Here is a 19,605-nt window from a genome sequence, read left to right on the forward strand (position 1 = left end):
ATTTATTTTTAAACTGCAGACATTTTTGACATTTTGGAAAATAAAGGTTATTCACTTTTCAGCTAAAATTTGCTTGGACCTACTCTCATGTCTGTGCGTCAAGGAGCAAGCTTAGAGTTTGGCAGCAGGAGCAAACAGCTAGCTGTCCAAGGTTCAATAATGACCTTTCCCCCTTCTTCATTAACTTTCTATTGAATTAAATACATGTAAAATCCTAAAAACAAACAAAACGCCAGGGCAGAGGAAACACCTCAGCTAATGTTATTGTGACTGACCTGGACTAACATGTTCCTGTTTTGCTAATATTAGCAGATCTTGGCAAAGTCTCTTTTCGTCACCAAGCTTTTAATGTCATGTATTTGTGAGGACAGGGAATAAGCTTTGCCATAGCTATTTTCTGACCCGGTCTATTTGTGGGCTTCATTAGGTGTGTTTTTGGACCATGGAGAACACTGGCTTGCTGTTTCCCTTACCCCAGTCCCCCTGACTTTTTGATAAAATTAGCTAATTGCCCAAATGAACTCTAGCTATATAATTTAAGTGGAAACATTAGAGTAAGCTACTGTAAATAACTTAGCAAAAACAATAAAAAGGTATATTTCAAAAAAGTTTAACTTTTAAAAAGTGAACATAGCCCTCATGAGCACTTAACAATTGTTATTACAGTCAGTGTAGTGGAACACAAGCACAAACAGGCAACCAGAAGGAACGTCACAGCCTTAAGATATTGAATGGAAATGTTTGCAGACATTCCCCAATGAAAAGACTTTCGGCATAGACCTTGCACAAACACATAATTGTGCAACTATTGTCACACGCCCACAATAGCCCGCATTACATCAGACTCGTTTTTATTCTTAGTGAAAGATTAACTTTGTGGGGTTTATTCGTTACACCCATTAGCTGTTAAATGAGCTGTATCGCAGTTTCGTCCAAATGGCAAGGTGTGTGAAGTTGAGAGTGCCCCTTTTACTTATTATAGCCAGTGTGCTTATCCATGAAGTGAGCATGTGCGTCAGAGCTGGGTCCGTGCTGATGCAGACTGAGGACACATTTGGCTCCAGCTGCTAATCCTGCCGGATGCCTTTGCCATGATGTGTCTCTCGGCACCAGGAAATCCCCTCAATGTCTTCATTCAGGCAGCCTGCCTGAAACACTCACACACACTTACACACACACACACACAGAAACACACACACACACACACAAACACGCACACATACACGTCGCACACATACACTCACACACACACACACACAGAGTTGCTGGCTGTTGGCCCTTGCACAAAGCTATTTGGCTTGCAAGTTGCAGTATTGGCCTCTTCAAACCAGTGTTATTCTTCAAATGCTCTTGGGGCTGTAGCATGCGTCTGTATCTTCAACTCCCAAACTATTTTAGCTGAGTACTTGCACCCACCTGCTGGAGCAGTAGTAGCAGTTATGTACACTATCTTGGACTTGAGTTCAGACTTTATTTCACCCCCTGCCACTCTCACAGTTCTCAGCTTTTTGCCTGAGGAAAAAAAAGAGAAAAATGCAGAGCGATGATGCAATGCCCGGCAATCAGCCTCCATTGTGTCATGTTGCTCGATCCACTCAGCTTCCTGGAATTCCCCCCTCCCCCTTTTTGTTATGCTAGTCACATTTTAGCCAAGGCACAAGAAAAAGCACAGGAAATCATGTGCAGGTGACCCAGTCTGTCCACATACCAGGACAGAATATATCGACCCTTCTCTGTCATGTTGACATTAGCACAAACTCTCTGCCTGAAGCTGGTTTGAGTGGCTGCTCCCTGTGAGCTGGTTGCTGGTGGTTAGCCTTGCCTTGGCCGACCTCGGGGCCTGGCAGCGGACCGTTAACCAGGCCCGAATGATGTAATAACTTAATTTATAGGCGGCCAATAGCAGCCAGCCCTGTCCGCCACCACGCAATTCTCACACTCTCCCTGCCCCCTTCACCACCCGACCCTCCCACTCTCCACTGTTAACCCACAGGCCCTTAAACACAGATGCACACATGCACTGATATACACACACACGCAGAGCCAGTGTTGTTTGTTTTGTATCCTTGACTGCCAGTGCACAAGCCAGGCTGGAGCTCGCTCGGAGCCTGTAGAGATAATGGGAAATAAAGATCGAGGTTGTGTTGGATTTGATTTTCTTTTGCCAAATGACCCAACATGTAAAATTGCCTCAAATCAGGGTATTGTTAAATTTGCATGTTGTTGTTTTTTTTGTTTGTCACTCAAGTACTGATTGGTCGATCAACAGAAAATAAAGTGACAACAATTTAGGAATCATACAAGTGTGTTTATATATTTAGAAAAGGATTTTCCTTTGTGGTTTGGGACTGTTGACTCAAATCCTGCACACTTTTTTTTCTTGTCCTGTACAACATCAGAAAGTTGATTCATTTGGACGTGGTCACTGAGTGGCCGTGGCCAAACGCTTCTTGGCCCATTGTGTGTCCGTCTTTGGGACTGATTCAATCAAAAATCCAATCATTTCCTGATGTGGAATAACGCGGTTAGGGCCCCAGCTCTGTATTCAGACCAGAGACTGTGTGACTCAGTTCCTTCCTGTTCGGAGAGAGAGGACAGGCCCCGGCAGTTAGTCATCTGCCGCGCCTGACAGCTTACATTTTAACCAGCCGTCCTCCTCTGGCAGTCCTTGCAGGGATTTTCAGGTCGATACTGTGGTGCAATGCGAGTTGTTTACATAATGTAGGTGTGATTCCATTTTTTCCTTTCAATTGTTCCTTCTGGCAGAGTGGAGGAAGTCACCAGCAGTGGCTCACCTGTCTCCCAGATTACCTGATCTTATCCCAATCAAACAATCGCACACACGGAAGTTATAAAGTTGTTGTTACAGAAAGGAATCTCCATAGTAGATTGCAATCACAGCAAGCAAATGTATTTGATAGGAAGAGTGCTTACTTGATTGATTCTAATTATTATGTTAAATTCTCAGTCTTTTCGTTTATGTTTGGTTGCTTTGACATAATAACGCATCCAATACTATTATTATCATAAATTACAAGAAAATCCGTCTTCCCCCCTTGGGCGCTCTCCCATTCTCTTGTCACTGTTTGCACTGTGGGCTGAGACTTTGTGGGTGTAACTTTTTCTTATCGCTCCGCCGTATTTAGCTCCTCTCGTAAGTGGAGGGAGTGTGGCGGTCAGTGGAGAGGGAAGTTTCGCCGGAACCTCACTTCACACCCGCTGCTATATTTGGGAACATAACAAAATAAAGAAAAACGTCCACCTCTGTGGGCAGCTGCCGATGTGGTCATGTTGGCTCAATGACTCAATGGTTGCAGTGAGACCAGAGGTGCATTTGAGTGAACAAACAGCACAATACTGATAAAGGTGAAGCAAGGGGAGAAACGTCCATGTAATGCTGGATTTAAAGTGAAATGTGCAACTTTCGAAAGAAGAAAAAAATAACTTATTCTTCTTAAAAAAAATGTAATTGAGTTGAATCCACAATAAGTTAGTTAGTTCACACATCGGGATAGACAGGTCCTGAATTAGGATCAAAGAGACCACTTAAATGGGATCAGGAGTCAGCATCGCCAGACAGACACCCCAAGTTGAGGTATCGGAATGTCTGATGCGTCCCTAAACACACACACACACAAACACACAAGGATCCCATTTCATTTAAAGAATGCGGTTTTCCTTTCCTGCAGGTGCTGTGTGTGTGTGTGTGTGTGTGTGTGTGTGTGTGTGTGTGTGTGTGTGTGTGTGTGTGTGTGTGTGTGTGTGTGTGTGTGTGTGTGTGTGTGTGTGTGTGTGTGTGTGTGTGTGTGTGTGTGTGTGTGTGTGTGTGTGTGTGTGTGTGTGTGTGTGTGTGTGTGTGTGTGTGTGTGTGTGTGTGTGTGTGTGTATAATGAATTGGCAGTCTAGGCCATGTGCATAGGCTTGTCACTAGTGGTCTTAGGATTGTCGGCCTTACAAAAACAAGCGCAAAACAGCTTGCCAAATACTGCTCAGTGTCCTCCATCATTGGCAGTCGCCATATTTGGAGGAGAAGGTGTTGTGTGTACCCATAATATCAGCTGTTTGACTGGCATTGGCCACGTTTCAGAGTTGTGTCGGAGAAAACTTTGCATCTATGACATTTGTGTCCTTATGTATATTATTATTAATTGTGGGCGCAAATAAAGTACTAAAAATGTGTGTGTGTGTGTGTGTGTGTGTGTGTGTGTGTGTGTGTGTGTGTGTGTGTGTGTGTGTGTGTGTGTGTGTATAATGAATGCAGTCGGGGCCAATCTGACAGGCAGTCAGGAGTTGAGGTCAACAACCTCTTCTTTATATTGTAATCACCGCACTCAGATAATTGGTTCTATAAAAGCCTCTTGATATGGTAATGCCTGACATACTCATCTGCCTGATTGCCCCCTTTACACATGCGAGTGTGGGTATGTCTGTTTTTTTCGAGTGTGTGCAGTGTAAAGTGGGAGAAGTGAGAGGCTAGATGCAGTGTCGAACTCTTGTACCTCTTGCAGGTTTTCTGTACGAATTTTAAGAGCTTAATGAACTACAGACTTGTCACCATGTGAGGAGTGAATTATGAATTTAAAATGCCCTCGAATTGCTCTTTTTTAGCCTCCGATTTATCCATCAGAGTCAAGTGGACTCTGTGTTTAAGCCTGCAGCCACTCTGTGATCTAATTTGCCAAATTGCAATTTAACAATTATTTTCCTGAAGTCGCTCTTTTGATATCAATTGAAATATTGAAGTCACCTAATAACCGAGCCCCAGGATGCTCACGACTGCATTGCCCCCTGTGACAGGCACACACACACACACACACACACACACACACACACACACACACACACACACATGACACGCACACACGCTGCATTATTAAACACTTATGCTCTTTCACAGATTTTGTATGCAGAGTGCAGGGTTTGAGAGCTATTAGAATTGCAAGGTTTATCCACATAATCTGAAGTCTTTCCCATACTCACCTTCTATCATAGTGAAAAGATGTGTCCAGTAGGAGTGTTGTACAGAGAAAACTTTCCCTTTTCTATGTGTCTTCTCTTTTCATATTTTGAATATTTTGTCATGATCATGAAAGGCAGAATTCTTTTCTGGATTCTTTTCAGTAGTGGAAACTCCACAGATGTTATCTGAACAGGATGTAAGTGTCACACCAGGTTGTTGCCTCATTCTCTGGTATGAGCCATCACAAGCCCCAATGCAAGCCTTGTGACTAAAGATCAAACCGGGCCTCGGTTACCTTCTATAAGGCTATCATCATCACTCTTCTATGATGCTCTAAGTGTCAACGAAACGGTCACATAGTTAGCTTCTGTCACAACGTAACAGCTCTAAGTTATCTTACAGTTGAGGTAATCTCTGTTTCAGCTCCTCTCATGTTACTTCAAAGAGAGTGGGAGTGATCGCACAGGCAACTAACATGCATTTTTCTGTCTGCAGACGACGAGGAGGCGCTTAACTCCATAATGAAGGACCTGGCAGCCCTGGGTCGCTGCTACACCCAGCACAACAGCCACAAGCCCAAGAACAGAACCTTACTCTACAGACAGGTACACACATGGGCATCCAGTTGTCCTGCATTTAAAGTGATACGACCCTAACCAAATACCACACAAACCTCTTATCTAATAGGCGTGTTTGGTGGCTAAAAATGGGTTTTTAGTTTTATTTCTGACTGAGAAGACCAGCTGTGGTCAGTCAGCTCCAGATCATGCTAGTCGAAGTGGATTTCGAATGGTGAGAAATCTTCATAGGTGTAAGGTCGAAGCATCCACTGGAACCTCTCTATTCTACTTATTTTCGGAAGAGTCATTAAAATACTCTACCATTACGTCCATCTTTGCAGCATGTGAGGCGTTGGTTTTGCCATATTCAGATTTTTGTTGTTGTTGCATGATTGGTATGCCTTAAAACTGTTACCATTGGAATCCATTGTGTCGAAGGGAATTCAGTCTTCACCTCAACTACTGTGTAAACTATAAACTTTTTACGGCCACCTTTCATGCCTACAGCAGAGGGCTTAGTGTGAATGAATGTTTGCTTCAGTATCACATTAAAGCTGTCACACACACACACTCATGCTCGATTTTAGTTTATTAACCATACATACCAGAAGTACAGTGGCGCATTTAACTTTAACTGTCATTCAGGGATTACACAAATCACAAAACACTGCCTCACTTCCCTTTTGCATTTTTTTTCTTTCCTTCTACTGATCACTCATGGCTGCCAAAGTCAGGTGAAGGTTGCACTGTGCCTGAAAGGAGCTTATTCAAGTCTAATTCAATCTCATTTCACAGACTCTAATGTGGACAGTGTGCTGTGTTCACTCACATTTGGTCTATTTTGACAAAGCAATAAACAAGGTTTCACTTTAAAGTATTGGAAGATTTTTAAAATATACCATCTAGATTTATAAAGACCTTTTTCAGCAAAGTCATTACTTACAAAGATAACGATTTATGGCCTCAGTAGATCAGCTTAGAAATCATCAATAATGACAAATATTTCGGACCGATAATCATTCTCCTTCGAGGCTTTTGAATACGGAAAACATCAGTGCCTCCAGGATTTAATTTGTCTCAATCACCTTGTGGCTCTCTCTGAAGTCGTTTCCTTCTGCGTCTTGTTAACTCTGTGGAATGATAATTGGCGAATCCTCTCCAAACACCGATGTTTATGATGAGACATAAACAAACAGTGAGACGCAAAGAGAGTTTCGCTTGGAGTGCTGCTGTCCTCTGCTAGTCGGGTTAAACCCCTGTTTTCTTTCTTTCACCAATCGATCGCACTGATATAATGTCAGTTTTAGTTCATGCAGACATGCAGTCTCCTCCAGATTCCTGCTCCCACTGGTAATGACTGTAAATAGAAAAAAAAACTCACATAGTGTCATACTTTTTTTTGAAACATTTTGAGCCAAGTTGAAGAATAATGTTGTCTTTGTACTGAAGAACCAAATTCCACCACAATGCTACAAAACATGTATCACCCTAAGCTTTTTGTCACTTTAATTCCTTGTCCAGCTTATCGCTGTCGTGTATCCAGCAGCCCCCCAGATCCCACATACAAACCATGAATCATTTTAACTTTCCACTTCCATAACTCCCACTCTGTTGTTATTTTTCCTCTCCACAGGATTTAAGAGTCAAGCTGGAGCATGAGAGAGAAAAACGGTATGTCGGAACCCTCCGTCCTTGTTTGTTCTGCTCCTCTGTCCAAGCCTTAATGTCTTCAGTTCGGATCCTTTTTTCTTGTTATGCTTTGCCATGCCTGGGAATCTGTGTCTAGGGGAAATCAAACGCGCCAAAGTGTAGCATAAAGAGAAGGAAAAAATTCCTGCTTTGACATTTAACCGCCGGCCTTTCTCAGACTTGGATGGGATGTTTGAAAGGGGGGGGGGGGGTGGGATTGAGAGAGAGAGAGGGAGTGAGCAAAAAAAAAGACAGAGTGCGCCAAGTGTTTCAGTTCAGTGTCCAGTCTTCCAGGCACACCCCAAATTAATACTTCATCTTCTTGTCCTTGTTTTTCTTGTGCTTTTTTCCCCCCTCTGTCCTTCACCCTGCAGCCGTCTGTCCTCCCTCACACCACCACCAGCCTCAGAGTTTCTCAAGAGGCAAAGCATGGTTACACTCAGTCCGTCTGGAGACAGTGTTTACCGCCAAGGTGCCTTACAGTTTTGTTTACCACATTATAGAGCACTTTGAAAAAGCTAAGGCACCCAGTCTGATAAACAGATCTTTTTGAACTGGAGCTTTATTTGGCGCGGCGCTTCATTTTGTGCACGCCGGGGATTACGAGCTCCATCCTTCCATGTATGGACGCTGTGTGTGTGTGTGTGTCTCTCTCTCGGTGTTGAGCATCATTTCCTTGGAGAGGGCCAAGTTCACAGACATACTTTGTCCCCATTACACCCCGGCGTTTCAGTAACCCGCAGACAGCCTGTACTCCTTAGGGGGGAAAAAATGACAAAAAAAACAAGAGTGTAGTGTTTTAGTTCAACACACATTGGAGGAAGACTCCAGAAACCACGTGAATAATTGCCGTGATTCATTAGAATATAGACGATGGAGAACCAGCATTGGTTTCAGTAAGACTTTTGATTTAAGACAGCCACAGGAGTGAGAAAGAGAAGGGGAAACGGCTTCGCTCCTCCAGCTGAAATGCGGCTTCTTTTTGGGCCGCTCTTTTCACAGCCCTAATTGGCTACTGCTGAGATAGAGAGGAGTTTTTCATGTTCCTGTCTCTTTGCGTCCCTCCGTCTCGCAGTCTCCTTCTCTTCCTCACAAGTTTGCCTCGCAACACGCTGCTCCCTCAGAACAGACAACAGCTCTCTCCGGAAGACGCAATTCACTGATTTCCAAAGCTATTTTTATGCATTTTTTTTATATCACACTCTCTCCTTGTCCTCTCTCTCTCTTTTTTGTCATGTTAGCTTAGTATTTAGTTAGGCCATTTCCATGTTATGCTTGCCCGAGATCTGACCGCTTCCACTTTGATTTTGGGCCTGCTTTGGAAATCAGTAGGATATCCTGAGTTTGTTACCTAAAAGGGCAGAATAATAACATGACATTTTAGCATTAGCATGACTAATATTATATTTATTTATCTATTTAAACTGTCTTTAATCAACATTTTATATGAACAATGAATCACATTATGATGTATGAAAGTGGTCATTCATAAACAAATTACAACCAAACTGCGCACTTCCTGTCAGCTCTACGGGATGTTTTAGCATCATCTTTTGGTTTTAGGATCTGCTACTTCAATGCGTTTGTAGATTTTCGCTGCTCTCACCAATAGGCATCTTTTTTCACACAAAAAAACTCACTGTTCACTACTTGCCCAGCACGAAGTGGTCCGGTCGTCAAACTAAGTAAGCAATTAGCCAACTAGCGTAATTGAGCATTTAGCCGTTTAGCCATTTAACAGCTATATTCTTTTTTTGGGGGGAGTTGGTGGAGAACAAAAACAGACATAAAAGAAGAGTGAATTATGAACCTTGTCATCAGGTGGACAGAAACACAACTCCCAAATTCAGGCTAATTTAGCTCTGTATCTGCTGGCAACTGTTTGCAAACACGTTAGCCAATATAGCCTAAAATGTGAAAATATGTCAATGTTGAGTTTATGACTTATTTCCACTACCCCAAGAGACAAAAAACAAAAACAAACACTTAATGCAGGTTTTAATGTTTATGTTTCTAGGTACATTGAACATATTATCGACCAAAACAACGTAAAATAGCATTAATAGTCTAAGCTAGTCTGAGCCCCTTTATGCAAGGGTTACTCACAGCACAGTAAGAAAACATAGGCCTGCAAGAAAAAACTTGTGAAAGGCAATCCATCTCTCAGCCCTCATCAAAATCAGCTTGAGAATCTTATAACCAGGTTTATACGATACAATTAATTTAAATCGTCCAACTTCAATCTAGTCTGTAGAATACAAAGGTGAGCTCTTATTGCCTTTTTTTATTTTATTTATTCAATTTAACTGTATGATCACATTACAAAGCAGCAGCACCAGTGTGGATGACACGTATCTGAGCGGCGTCCACAGCACTTGAGGAGTCCCTGAGTCAGGATAACTGTTGTGTGTTCACAATGGAATCTAATTGGACAGTCTCTCTTTTCATTGGCAAGCGCTGAAGGTTTGGGGCAGGAAATAGGAGATGTGTCTTTCCCCCCTCCTCTCCCTGGCTCTGCCTCAGGGTCTCCTGCCAGAGAGTAAAGGAACAGAGCCAGACTTTTTTTCTCTCTCTCTCTCTCTCTCTCTCTCTCTCTCTCTCTCTCTCTCTCTCTCTCTCTCTCTCTCTCTCTCTCTCTCTCTGTGTGTATGTGATTGTGATTGTGTCCACGTGAGAAAGAGAAAGACAGGGGGATGTGTGAAAGAATTCTTTCTACTCTGCAAATCTGTGCGTCCACATGCTCGCAGAGAGGAAGGAAAGCCATATCTTTTGGAGCAGCATCCTCATACAACACCCCCCACCCCCCAATACCCCTTCCACATCCCTCCAGCTCTTTATCGGACACATCATCGGGCGAGTGTAAACAGAGATGGAGAGCGTTTAGCTGTGCTGCTCGCCTCTGATCTGTAAAAGCCCTCCCTCTTCCCAGAATCCTCTCCTCATTAAGATAGGCAAAGCTTTGGCCTCTAACGAGGAAATTATGTGATTAAAAAAAACAGCTCCCTTTTATCAGGATACCATAAAGAGATAAGTGGGGCTATGGATTCTTCAAAAGCAGAGAGTTAGGGCAGTTGGATAAAGAAGAAGACATGCTCTCTATTCTTTCCTTTTTATTTTCTCTCTCTTGCAGTCTGTAAATATCTCCGTGTCTCTGTATCTCTCACTGTCACTCTTTCTTTTTAAACAAGAGGAGGGGAAAGACACACATCCTGCTGCTTTTTTGCTGCCGCTCCAGATTTTTTTTCTTCCCCCCTTTTCCTCTCAGGAAGTTTCCCATCTGCCTTTGTGCGGGCTCAGTGGAGAGGCCCGCTGGTGTTGAAACAGTGGCTCCGATGCACACACTGATTGGGAAGCACACTCATGCATGCAGAGTTTTGCAAACACGCACGCATCCATATATACACTGCGCTACAAACACACTTGCTGATAAGCTTTGGACTCGGGACGGGCACAGACAAACTCAGTGGCACAGTAGATAAGATACTCATATACATAGTGGGGGGTTTCTGTCTGTTTTCATTGCATTGATGAAGGCCTCTTTAGCATCAGCTTGTTCCCCTTCCTTGACCCAGCTGACCTGTCTATTTTCCTTCTCATTACCATAGAAACCTTGCATAAAATTGCCTCGGAAGACGTTCTTACACGGCCATCCAGTCCAACCATATGTTAAAAACCTGTCAAGCGTCAAATAATATATAGGGAAGGTCTGGTTCCACTGACTCCATAACTCCATTTCTCTTTCTGTCCACCCCCTTCTTTTTCTTTCTACTCTCTGTCATATGTGTCTTGAGCATGTTCAGAAAAAACAAGTTGTAACAATCCTGTGAACTACAAGCAGCTAGGCATGCTTTCAAAGTCTTGCTTTTGAAGCTAGACACAACAGCGGCTTCTTCTGTCTCCGACCTCTGACCCTGCCCTGCTCTGCCTTTGTCCCCACTTCCCCAGAATCATCCCATTCCAGAGGCCGCTGAAGATCAAGGAGCTAGTGCAGAAAGTGACTGAGGCCTTCGGTCAGCAGATGGACATGTTCTTCATGGAAAAGGAGGTACAAAAACAAACACATGGGACATGTGGATAAGATCCTTGGCCGCTTTTATGAACCTTATCAAACGTTAGAAAAAACAACAAAGCGGCTAATACGTCATCTGGCTTTCATTGCATCGGTTCACAAAACCAGTTCAGTATCTCAAACCACATAGAGAAAGCCTGATATTTGAGTAAGATTAGCAAGGCCTTAACAACATAACAACATCTATAGTACGTCATACACGCATACATACTATCATTACCGAACAATGGGTTGTAATTTAAAGGTCACGTGCCGTCTGTTTTCTTTTCCTTTTCAGTTGGTGCTGCCCATGAAGACCCAGGAGGACCTGGACCAGGCCGTGCTGACGTTGGGCTGCAGCACAGGGACCAACGGGCTGCTCAGGATCCTGCTCAAGACCCCCAAGAACAACCATGTGAGTCCCTATGGCCGTGCACTCTTTAAAAGACTACTGCAGTGCCTTCAGATTGAAGTGCAAACTGCATTGTGCCTTTGTTACAGAGTGTAAATAGTAACCATAACAACCGTGTCAGGACCACAACAGGTTAGTCATTTGTTGATAGTTATTTGGAACTTAGCTGGATGACTTCATTTTCTTTTAATAACCATGTGACCTTTAAGTCTTTACATCAGCACTACTGATTGCTGAACTCTGCAACCTAAAGGGACTCCCCCCCTCCCCCTCTCCCCCGCTGATATGATGTAACTTCTCAATGATGTAATGCTAGTCCTTGCTTACCCCACGATCAAGTTCTCTTATCTTCATTTCCTGTGCATCTGTTTGTCTTCACAGTACCTACAGGTGAACAGCAGGGACAAACAGAGCGAGATGAGGTCGTCGCGGTCGCTGGGTGACCTGAAGGGCTCCCTGCTCAAGGGCTCGGAGAGGGTGCGCAAACACTCTACAGGTGAGAAGATTGACGCAGTTGCAGGTTCATTCAGGAGTTATTAATTAGGTAATTTGTCCCCATCTTTATGTCATGAGAGGAGGCAAAACTTAAACCTGCCGATGACAAACTGTGGCCTTATGTGGTGTACATTTGAACAGATGTGAAAGTGGTATCCGTCTTCTCATCTGACACTTGGCCACAAAGCCAATAAGCCAAACGTTTCCTTCAAGACAGACAAAGGGCCATTTTTCTTATCTTGTCACACTCGGCTGCTAGATAACACGGTGACACTCCGGTCCTGTAGTGTTGTCCCTCCTGGCCTGTACGCTAACACAGCGTGAAGAAATACTGAGCTCTCTCTCTCCCCCCCTGTCTCCCCTCTGTAGTCTTTTCGTTCCACCTTATATCAGGTGTATCCAGAAAGGTCAACGTTTCAGTCCTATCTCAGCCCCTCAGACGCACATGTCACATTTGCATTTCCCATGTACTGTAGCAGCTAAAAAAAACGCTTTTATGATTGTTGTTGGCGGCCATCTCTCTCTCTCTCGTTGCATCAGTTACATTGGAGCTGTCACCATAAGGAGTCATATAAATTGTGTACAATTACCCGCTCTCTCTTCACCCCCCCTCTCCTCCCTCCTTCGCCCACAAGTCAGCGAGGCTGGCTGGCTGGCTGGCTGGCTGGTGGATACAAGTTTGAAAGGGAGCGGTAGCAGATGAGCGGTGACAGGAGAGTGGTCACAGTGGATGGTTGAGTGAAGCTGTGATGTGCACCCTGGTTGATTCAGTGACATACAGTGGCAGAGGGCGGAGGATGGAGAAGCGGAAAGAGGCAGAAAAACTGAACTGTCAAGAAACTCCCGATATTTGGAGCACTACTTTACAGCTTTGCACCTATCAGCCCCATGTGCACTTTGTTCCAGTATTCCCGACAGTCACACTCTCAGTCGGTCCTCTTACTGTGTCAAGGACAAGTGCCCGGTCTCTAGCTGCAGCTCAGCCAGCCAGCCAGCCAGCCCGGGGGAAAGCGTTTGTCACAGTAATTGAGGTCAGAGGTGGCCGCTGTATGGTTTATTAAATCATTTCTCGTGAGCGCTGCTGGCACTGTTGAACCCGTACCCAGTGAATAACACCGTGGCGCTGTTTTTCTCCCCTCTGCCCTCCTCCCTCGCTTTCATCTCTTCATCATCTTTCCCTCTCTCTCTCTTTTGTTCTTACCCCTCTCCACCGCTCCACCTCTCCCCAAACGGCCCCTACAGGCTCACTGCACACAGGTCGGACGTCCCCGCCGCCCGGCAGCGTTCCAGAAGAGCAGCAGCAGATCGCACGCCAAGGCTCCTACACCAGCATCCACAGTGAGGGCGAGTTCATCCCCGAGACTGTAAGATTCTCTCCAGAGGAAAAACAGACTGCGTAGTAGGACAATTAAAAAAGCCTAATTAAAAAAATTAAAATTATTATCAAAATCAGCGAGTATGTCCTCACAATCCACTACCTGGTAATACACAACCTAGGCTCTGTAAACTGCTATTAAAACAAAACAAAGCGGCCCACTGTAGCTACCAACATGCCCGTTATATTCACTGATTTTGACAACAAGCGTTCTCCACACTCGCTGACTCCACCTTTTAATGTAAAATTCAATGCTAAATGGTGATGGTCTTGCTTCATACACTGAATGGGAATTTGCTAAACTACCCACACTTTGCTAGTTCTATAAACATGCTATAACTTTTGCTGTCCCATTCAAAATACTTCATAATCTTCATAACCTTTGCTCTTTGGCTAGTAAGCCAAGTATAAAAAGAAAAATTCCCTTTTGAGGTGTGTGTTTCTTCAATTATGAACACGACAGAGGTGGGCCCTCTCTGCCTCTGTTGGACTCTCATTTGAGGGAATTGCGCTGTGCTTTGTTGTGACTTTCTACCTTGTCCTTTATTTTCAACTGGGACATCTCAAGAGAGTTGTGCTTTGTGTCTTGGCTACTTGCCAGAAAACAAAAACAGAAAATAGATGTTAATTTTTAAACATCTTTGGCCAAGAGAGAATTTTTTAACTGAAACGGTTTTTCTTTTTTAGTCCAGACGTCTTTCAGTATCAACATGCTGAATCTGTAACAGTCTGGGTTAATACAGCGGAATGGCTAACAACTTCAGAACCCTCTAATTTGGCTCTTTTTAAAAGATTTGTTTCTTTTGAGTTGTGTTTAAAAAATAAGGTTAGAGTTTTTTTTTAACCCAAACTATATTAAAATGTTCCTTATCTATTATTATTATGCACAGCGCTTCCTTCAAAAAAAACTTAACAGGGAGCATACAGGACAGTGGTTCCTGGAGTTGCAGCGTTTTAAAAGACCATATCTAAGACAAGCAGTGCTTATGCATGCCCCTTCCCATTTTTTGTATTGCGCTGCAGTTATACACACTCTTCTCAAACATTATGGCATGATTTGTGACCCCAACCCTCCTGTGTTTTTATATCTTTCAGATGATGGATCCCTTTGGGAGCGCGGACAACTCACTGTCGAGCAGCTGTCAATCAATCGATCAAGCGCTGGACAGGTAAGCAATTGTGCTGTGTGTGATTCATGACCCCCGTCTGTGTATGATTTATGTGCACATTAGAATAGCAGACATTTGCAGAGATATGACACGTTGTTCGCTTCCCATTTTTCTTTGTTGAAAACACACTTGGATGCCATCTTGTGAGTTGCACTTGAAGTGAATTCTTTTTTTAAACAGTGTTAAATTCCAGCGCCCCCCGACCCTGTCTGTGCTGCCTATGTGGAAAAAAAGAATAAGGACCGCTAGCTGTAGCCATGGAGACGAGGCTCTTATCTGGACACCTGGATTCCTCAGTTATAGATAGAGAGAGAGAGAGAGAGAGAGAGAGAGTAGTGGGAGCAAGAAACGTGATGGATGAGATGGGGAGAATTTAAAGCCAGAAAATGGAAAGTGGTGAAAGAGTGGAATGGAGGAAGGGAGTGGGAGGGGTTGGAGAGTGAAAAGACTGAATTTGAATAAAAGAGAAAAAGAAAAAAGTGAGTGAGTGAGAGAGAGAGAGAGCGCAAGCGCAGGACGGAAACGGCTCTACCTGCGAGAGGCTTATCTGGGCTCCAGGCTGCAGAACAATGGCAGGAAACGAGTGCATGGAACTTTTCCCTTGGAGCGGGCATGCGTGCCCCTTATCCAGGGTCTCGTGGCCCCGCGCCGCCCTGCGGTCAGCCAGAGACGTCACTCTCTGTCAGGTCGTTCGGGGAAGGGCTGGCCACAGACACGGGGGGGGGGGGGGGCTGGTTGTACATCGGCACGTTTTAATGATAGATTGTTTGATTCTCTTGCCAGCTCAGCCATTAAGAACCACAAACTCTACTTTCACTTTCTCCCTGTTAACGCAGAAAGGGTTCTCAGTATCTTTTTCTCTTAATTCAGCACATTGTCGTTTAATATCAATAGTGACTCAAAATAAAGAAGTTTTGAGTGGAGGGATTTCATGCTGCTTTACAGTGGCGGCCATTCTGAAGTTTTTAGACCATCTTGTTTTGAAGATAAGGGCGAAATAACTGAGCGAAACGGGAAAAAGCCTTTTTCAACTTTTTTCCCTCACCCCACCCCGTCCTCTTGTCATTGCAGTCCTCCTTACTCGCAGAACAACCGTGACAATAATTACCTGAACCTCAACTATGAATACAAAGGTAAGAGAGGAGAAATATTCTGCTTCTTTGCTGTTAAGTCTCGAATCAAACACTACAGAAAGATAAGGAGAGCTAAGCTTCTATCTTTTATTAGAAGGTTTTGAAGAACTAGTGCTCCTGATTACCAAAATTTACAATTCGCCCTGTTGAAAAATACCCACTTGAGATTACTACTGGGGAGGGATAAGATAGTATTTTATGTTTTTATCTAGGAGTAAGTACCTCAAATGAGGAAGGGGTTGTTGTGAAGTCATTTGATATCTTGCTTATATTTCTTAGGTCTCAGGAGATGATGAAGGGTGTTAGCATCACAACTCTTCCTGCTTTGTCTTCCACACACACACTCCCCTTTATGTCGCCTTTGTCCATCTCCTGTTCTCTTTTGTCTCTCTCGTCCCATCTTCCTGTCGTTGCCCCCCCCCCCCTCTTTTTTCAAACTCCAGTTCTTAGTAGACTTTTCTGTCTTTTCATGATCACTTCCCTTGCTTCTCTTGACACCCCCCCCCTCTCTCCCTCCTTTCCTCATTCACTCCTTGTCCCTTGGCTCGCTGTCTGTCCCCTTCAGAACACAGATCAAAAAGACTAGGATGACAGATAGCGCTAGGCTAATCCTCGCTAACAGAGGAACCCCAGCAGCAGCAGCAGCTCTCCCAATCTGGTCATTTCTCTTCTCTCCTGCACCACCCCCGCGCTGTAAAAAAAAAAAAAAAAAGGAGAGCCGTACACTGTGTACACAGGGCTGGGAGTATGGGAGCTTCATAATAGCCGCGGCAGCACTTGAAGACTCACTTGGGCACACATGCATGCACGTGCCTCCACACGTATGGAAGAGTTTATTAGACTTTAATATCTGTGAAAGCAAAACAGTTTTGTAAAAGCACAGAAGACAATTGACAAGTGTGTATCATGATTCACACGTATTTCACTATCCACAAACCTGTAATTTTTGACATGCAAATATGTAGAACTTACTCTGAAAATACAAAGTCATATTTACGCATTTACGGATCTGTTTCTGCTTGTGAAAAGGGGTTTGCATATTTGTGGATTGCCTCCTGTGAGTTTGTGAGCCACATTACATTTTTACATAATTTTGTCCAACTTCTACCACCGAGATCTGTAGAACAAGCCTTACAAATGTGAAGTGCAATAATTTGTATGTGTGTAATTGTGTTTTGTAAAGTTATATCCACACAAAGAAAAAGTGATTTGCAAATATGTAGAATTTAGTCTGTAAATGTGTATTTTAATTTTGCATAATTGTTTTATTTTTTTTTAATGCAAATAGTTTCACCACAAAAAAAGACATGTCAACTCTTATTTACACATTTACAGAACCATTTCTACATGTGAAACTGGCTCTGCGCATTTGTGGATCGCTTCCTGTGCACTCACGGAATATTGTCCCATTCGTGCCGCAGAGATCTGCAAAAATGAGACCTGTAAAATGAGGTCTGTATTTTTTAATTCTGTATCTTTAGGTGCAGTTAGACAGGTCCACCAGCAGATGGCGAACTCGCGGCGCAGCCTTTATATACTATTTATGGGCGAACCACATGGCCCCCTTGACCAATCAAAGGAGCTTGTTTAGGGGCGGCCACCTCATTGGTTCATTTGGAGGCCTGTCACACGAACAGAGGAGGGGAAAAAAGATGTCCACAGCTCAAGCTCATTCTCGAGTTCGTCGGACATTGTTCCTCGTGAATGAGCAGGAAAGCAGCTGGCTGCAGACTAGCGGAGCTGAGTATCGGTGATAAGAGAGGTATGTTGTTATGCTGACCCACCATTATACTATCATACAGTAGTTTGTGCGCTGGTCACCTGCGAGGGTAATCAGCATTTCTTGCTAGGCTATTTAGCGAGCTAGCTGATATGTTACACTAAGCATGATTATTTGAGTTTGTCGCCGTCATTTTTAGCACACAGACATGCCGCGACCCGCGGCAGGCAAAGCTTCTCCCTTTCATATAATATTTCAATTGTAATACAACAATATGCCAACTAATTATAGATGGTCATTTAAATGCAGGCTATACATGTGTGGGGCAGTTACCTCTAAAAAAACGTTTTACTCTTAGTAATGTGTGTGTTGGTCACCTGTGTATCTAGTAACTGGTGTTACAGGGTTAAAGTGATAGTATTGTGAGCTTGGTGTAGTTAAAGAATTGCAGTAACATTGCCAAAGTATTGTGATCAGATGAGTTTCATAATTATGCACTTCAGGGAAAAAAAACATGATTAGCGTCACCTTGTTTATTTTTATAGTTTGCAAAGTAACACAAGCTGTCAAAGAAAGGTACTACAAGCCTCCCCTGACTGTTATGGTGCTTTCAGCTGGACATGCTTTTACATACAATAATGCTAAGAAGAATAGCAGGAGCCAGTACTGTAATGAGATTTTAATTAAAACATGCATACTCATATGACACATGGTTGTGTAACCTATAATGTTATGGACATTATTGTAACAGAATGTATCTTTCCCCATTTAGGAAATGCTGCTGAATCGTTTTCTGGACTGGCTGCACTACAGACCATCAAGCTCTGGACCTGGACCATCTCCAGTTCATACTGTCACGGGACCAAACCAACCTCAGATCCCTCAAGCACATGCAAAGCACTGGCTATGTTAAGGGTCATCTTTTTCATATCCCTGTTAAAAAGACCTTATAGAAATCACAAGCAAGGACTAATGACAGTGCACTAACCTAATGCTGATTAATTGGTTATCCATGAACATTTTGACTTTGTCTATTTTATGTAAGTTGGAAAATTACAGAACTAAACATGTGAATGTATTTGTGAACTCATAACTTTGTTTTACTACTCCTCAGTTGTAGTTTTCTAGAGTTATCCAACCCCACTGTCATCATGCAGTTTTATAAACGATTACTACATTCTCTGTAACTCCTATGATGACCGGGCAAGCGTAGGTTTCATGTTTGCATGTGGATGAAATGGGATGTTGCCTTTGAACCACCTCCACTCACGTCAGCCATGGGAATCTCCCATCCAATTCAGAATTTGACAAGCTATTCTCAGCTGCTCTTGGGACAGTGGAAGTGAAGACGACTAAAGAACAACACTAACAATTATCAAAGCACTGGAAACAGATCATTGATGTTCTGCTAGTTTGAAAATATGGTAGAACAAAAGTTACTTGCTCTGACATGGCATTGTTAATGGGTGAAACTTTATTTGTTCTAGGTGCTAATTCTTTTTTGCTGCTGGGCCCGTTTCACAGTGTTACATTGCTTTGTGGTGTACTCCTGCCTGCTTGTTTATTTGATGTATTTCTTTACTTTTTATCCATTTCTATGGACCTATTTGTGAACCAAAAATAAAGATTGATTGATTGATATCACTTGAATGGTCACATACAGTTTGTTGCTAGGTTTTCACTTTGTCAATGGGTCAGACCACATATCAGTACTATCTGTGTGCTCAAATAATAATTGTGTTTTTTATATCCTATACATCCCTAGAATGTATTGATGTGATAGACCTTTTATATTGGTAGCTTTTCAGTGGTTATCCCCGCTTACAGCAAAAGTATGGGCTACAGTAATTAAAAGTGAGACACTGAAGGGGAATAGGATTATATGTTCATCTAAAAGATATCAAGAAACTTTTTCAGTTGATTACTTACATTAAATAAACATTTTATGTATTACAATGTTCTCAGAAATATTTGCAGTTGGGCAATATGACTTATGCGTACATTTGAAAAAACAAAATCAAACCAAAATATTTATTTTGGATGA

The 19,605-nt window shown here is 43.1% G+C and overlaps 1 protein-coding gene across 1 annotated transcript in view; it reads left to right on the forward strand.

Moving 5' to 3' along the window:
• map3k22 (mitogen-activated protein kinase kinase kinase 22) overlaps nucleotides 1-19,605 on the forward strand; it is a 42,741-nt gene that overhangs the window by 9,374 nt on the left and 13,762 nt on the right. Inside the window, exons 4-11 of the mRNA XM_080050041.1 lie at nucleotides 5,456-5,565; nucleotides 7,154-7,191; nucleotides 11,155-11,254; nucleotides 11,556-11,672; nucleotides 12,051-12,165; nucleotides 13,407-13,528; nucleotides 14,635-14,708; nucleotides 15,780-15,841. Of these exons, the coding sequence (XP_079906167.1) occupies nucleotides 5,456-5,565; nucleotides 7,154-7,191; nucleotides 11,155-11,254; nucleotides 11,556-11,672; nucleotides 12,051-12,165; nucleotides 13,407-13,528; nucleotides 14,635-14,708; nucleotides 15,780-15,841 (738 nt within the window). The remainder of the gene's footprint in view (nucleotides 1-5,455; nucleotides 5,566-7,153; nucleotides 7,192-11,154; nucleotides 11,255-11,555; nucleotides 11,673-12,050; nucleotides 12,166-13,406; nucleotides 13,529-14,634; nucleotides 14,709-15,779; nucleotides 15,842-19,605) is intronic.

The sequence above is a fragment of the Ammodytes marinus genome (genome assembly GCF_949987685.1).
Source record: "Ammodytes marinus genome assembly, chromosome: 21".
Taxonomy (NCBI): Eukaryota; Metazoa; Chordata; class Actinopteri; order Uranoscopiformes; family Ammodytidae; genus Ammodytes; species Ammodytes marinus.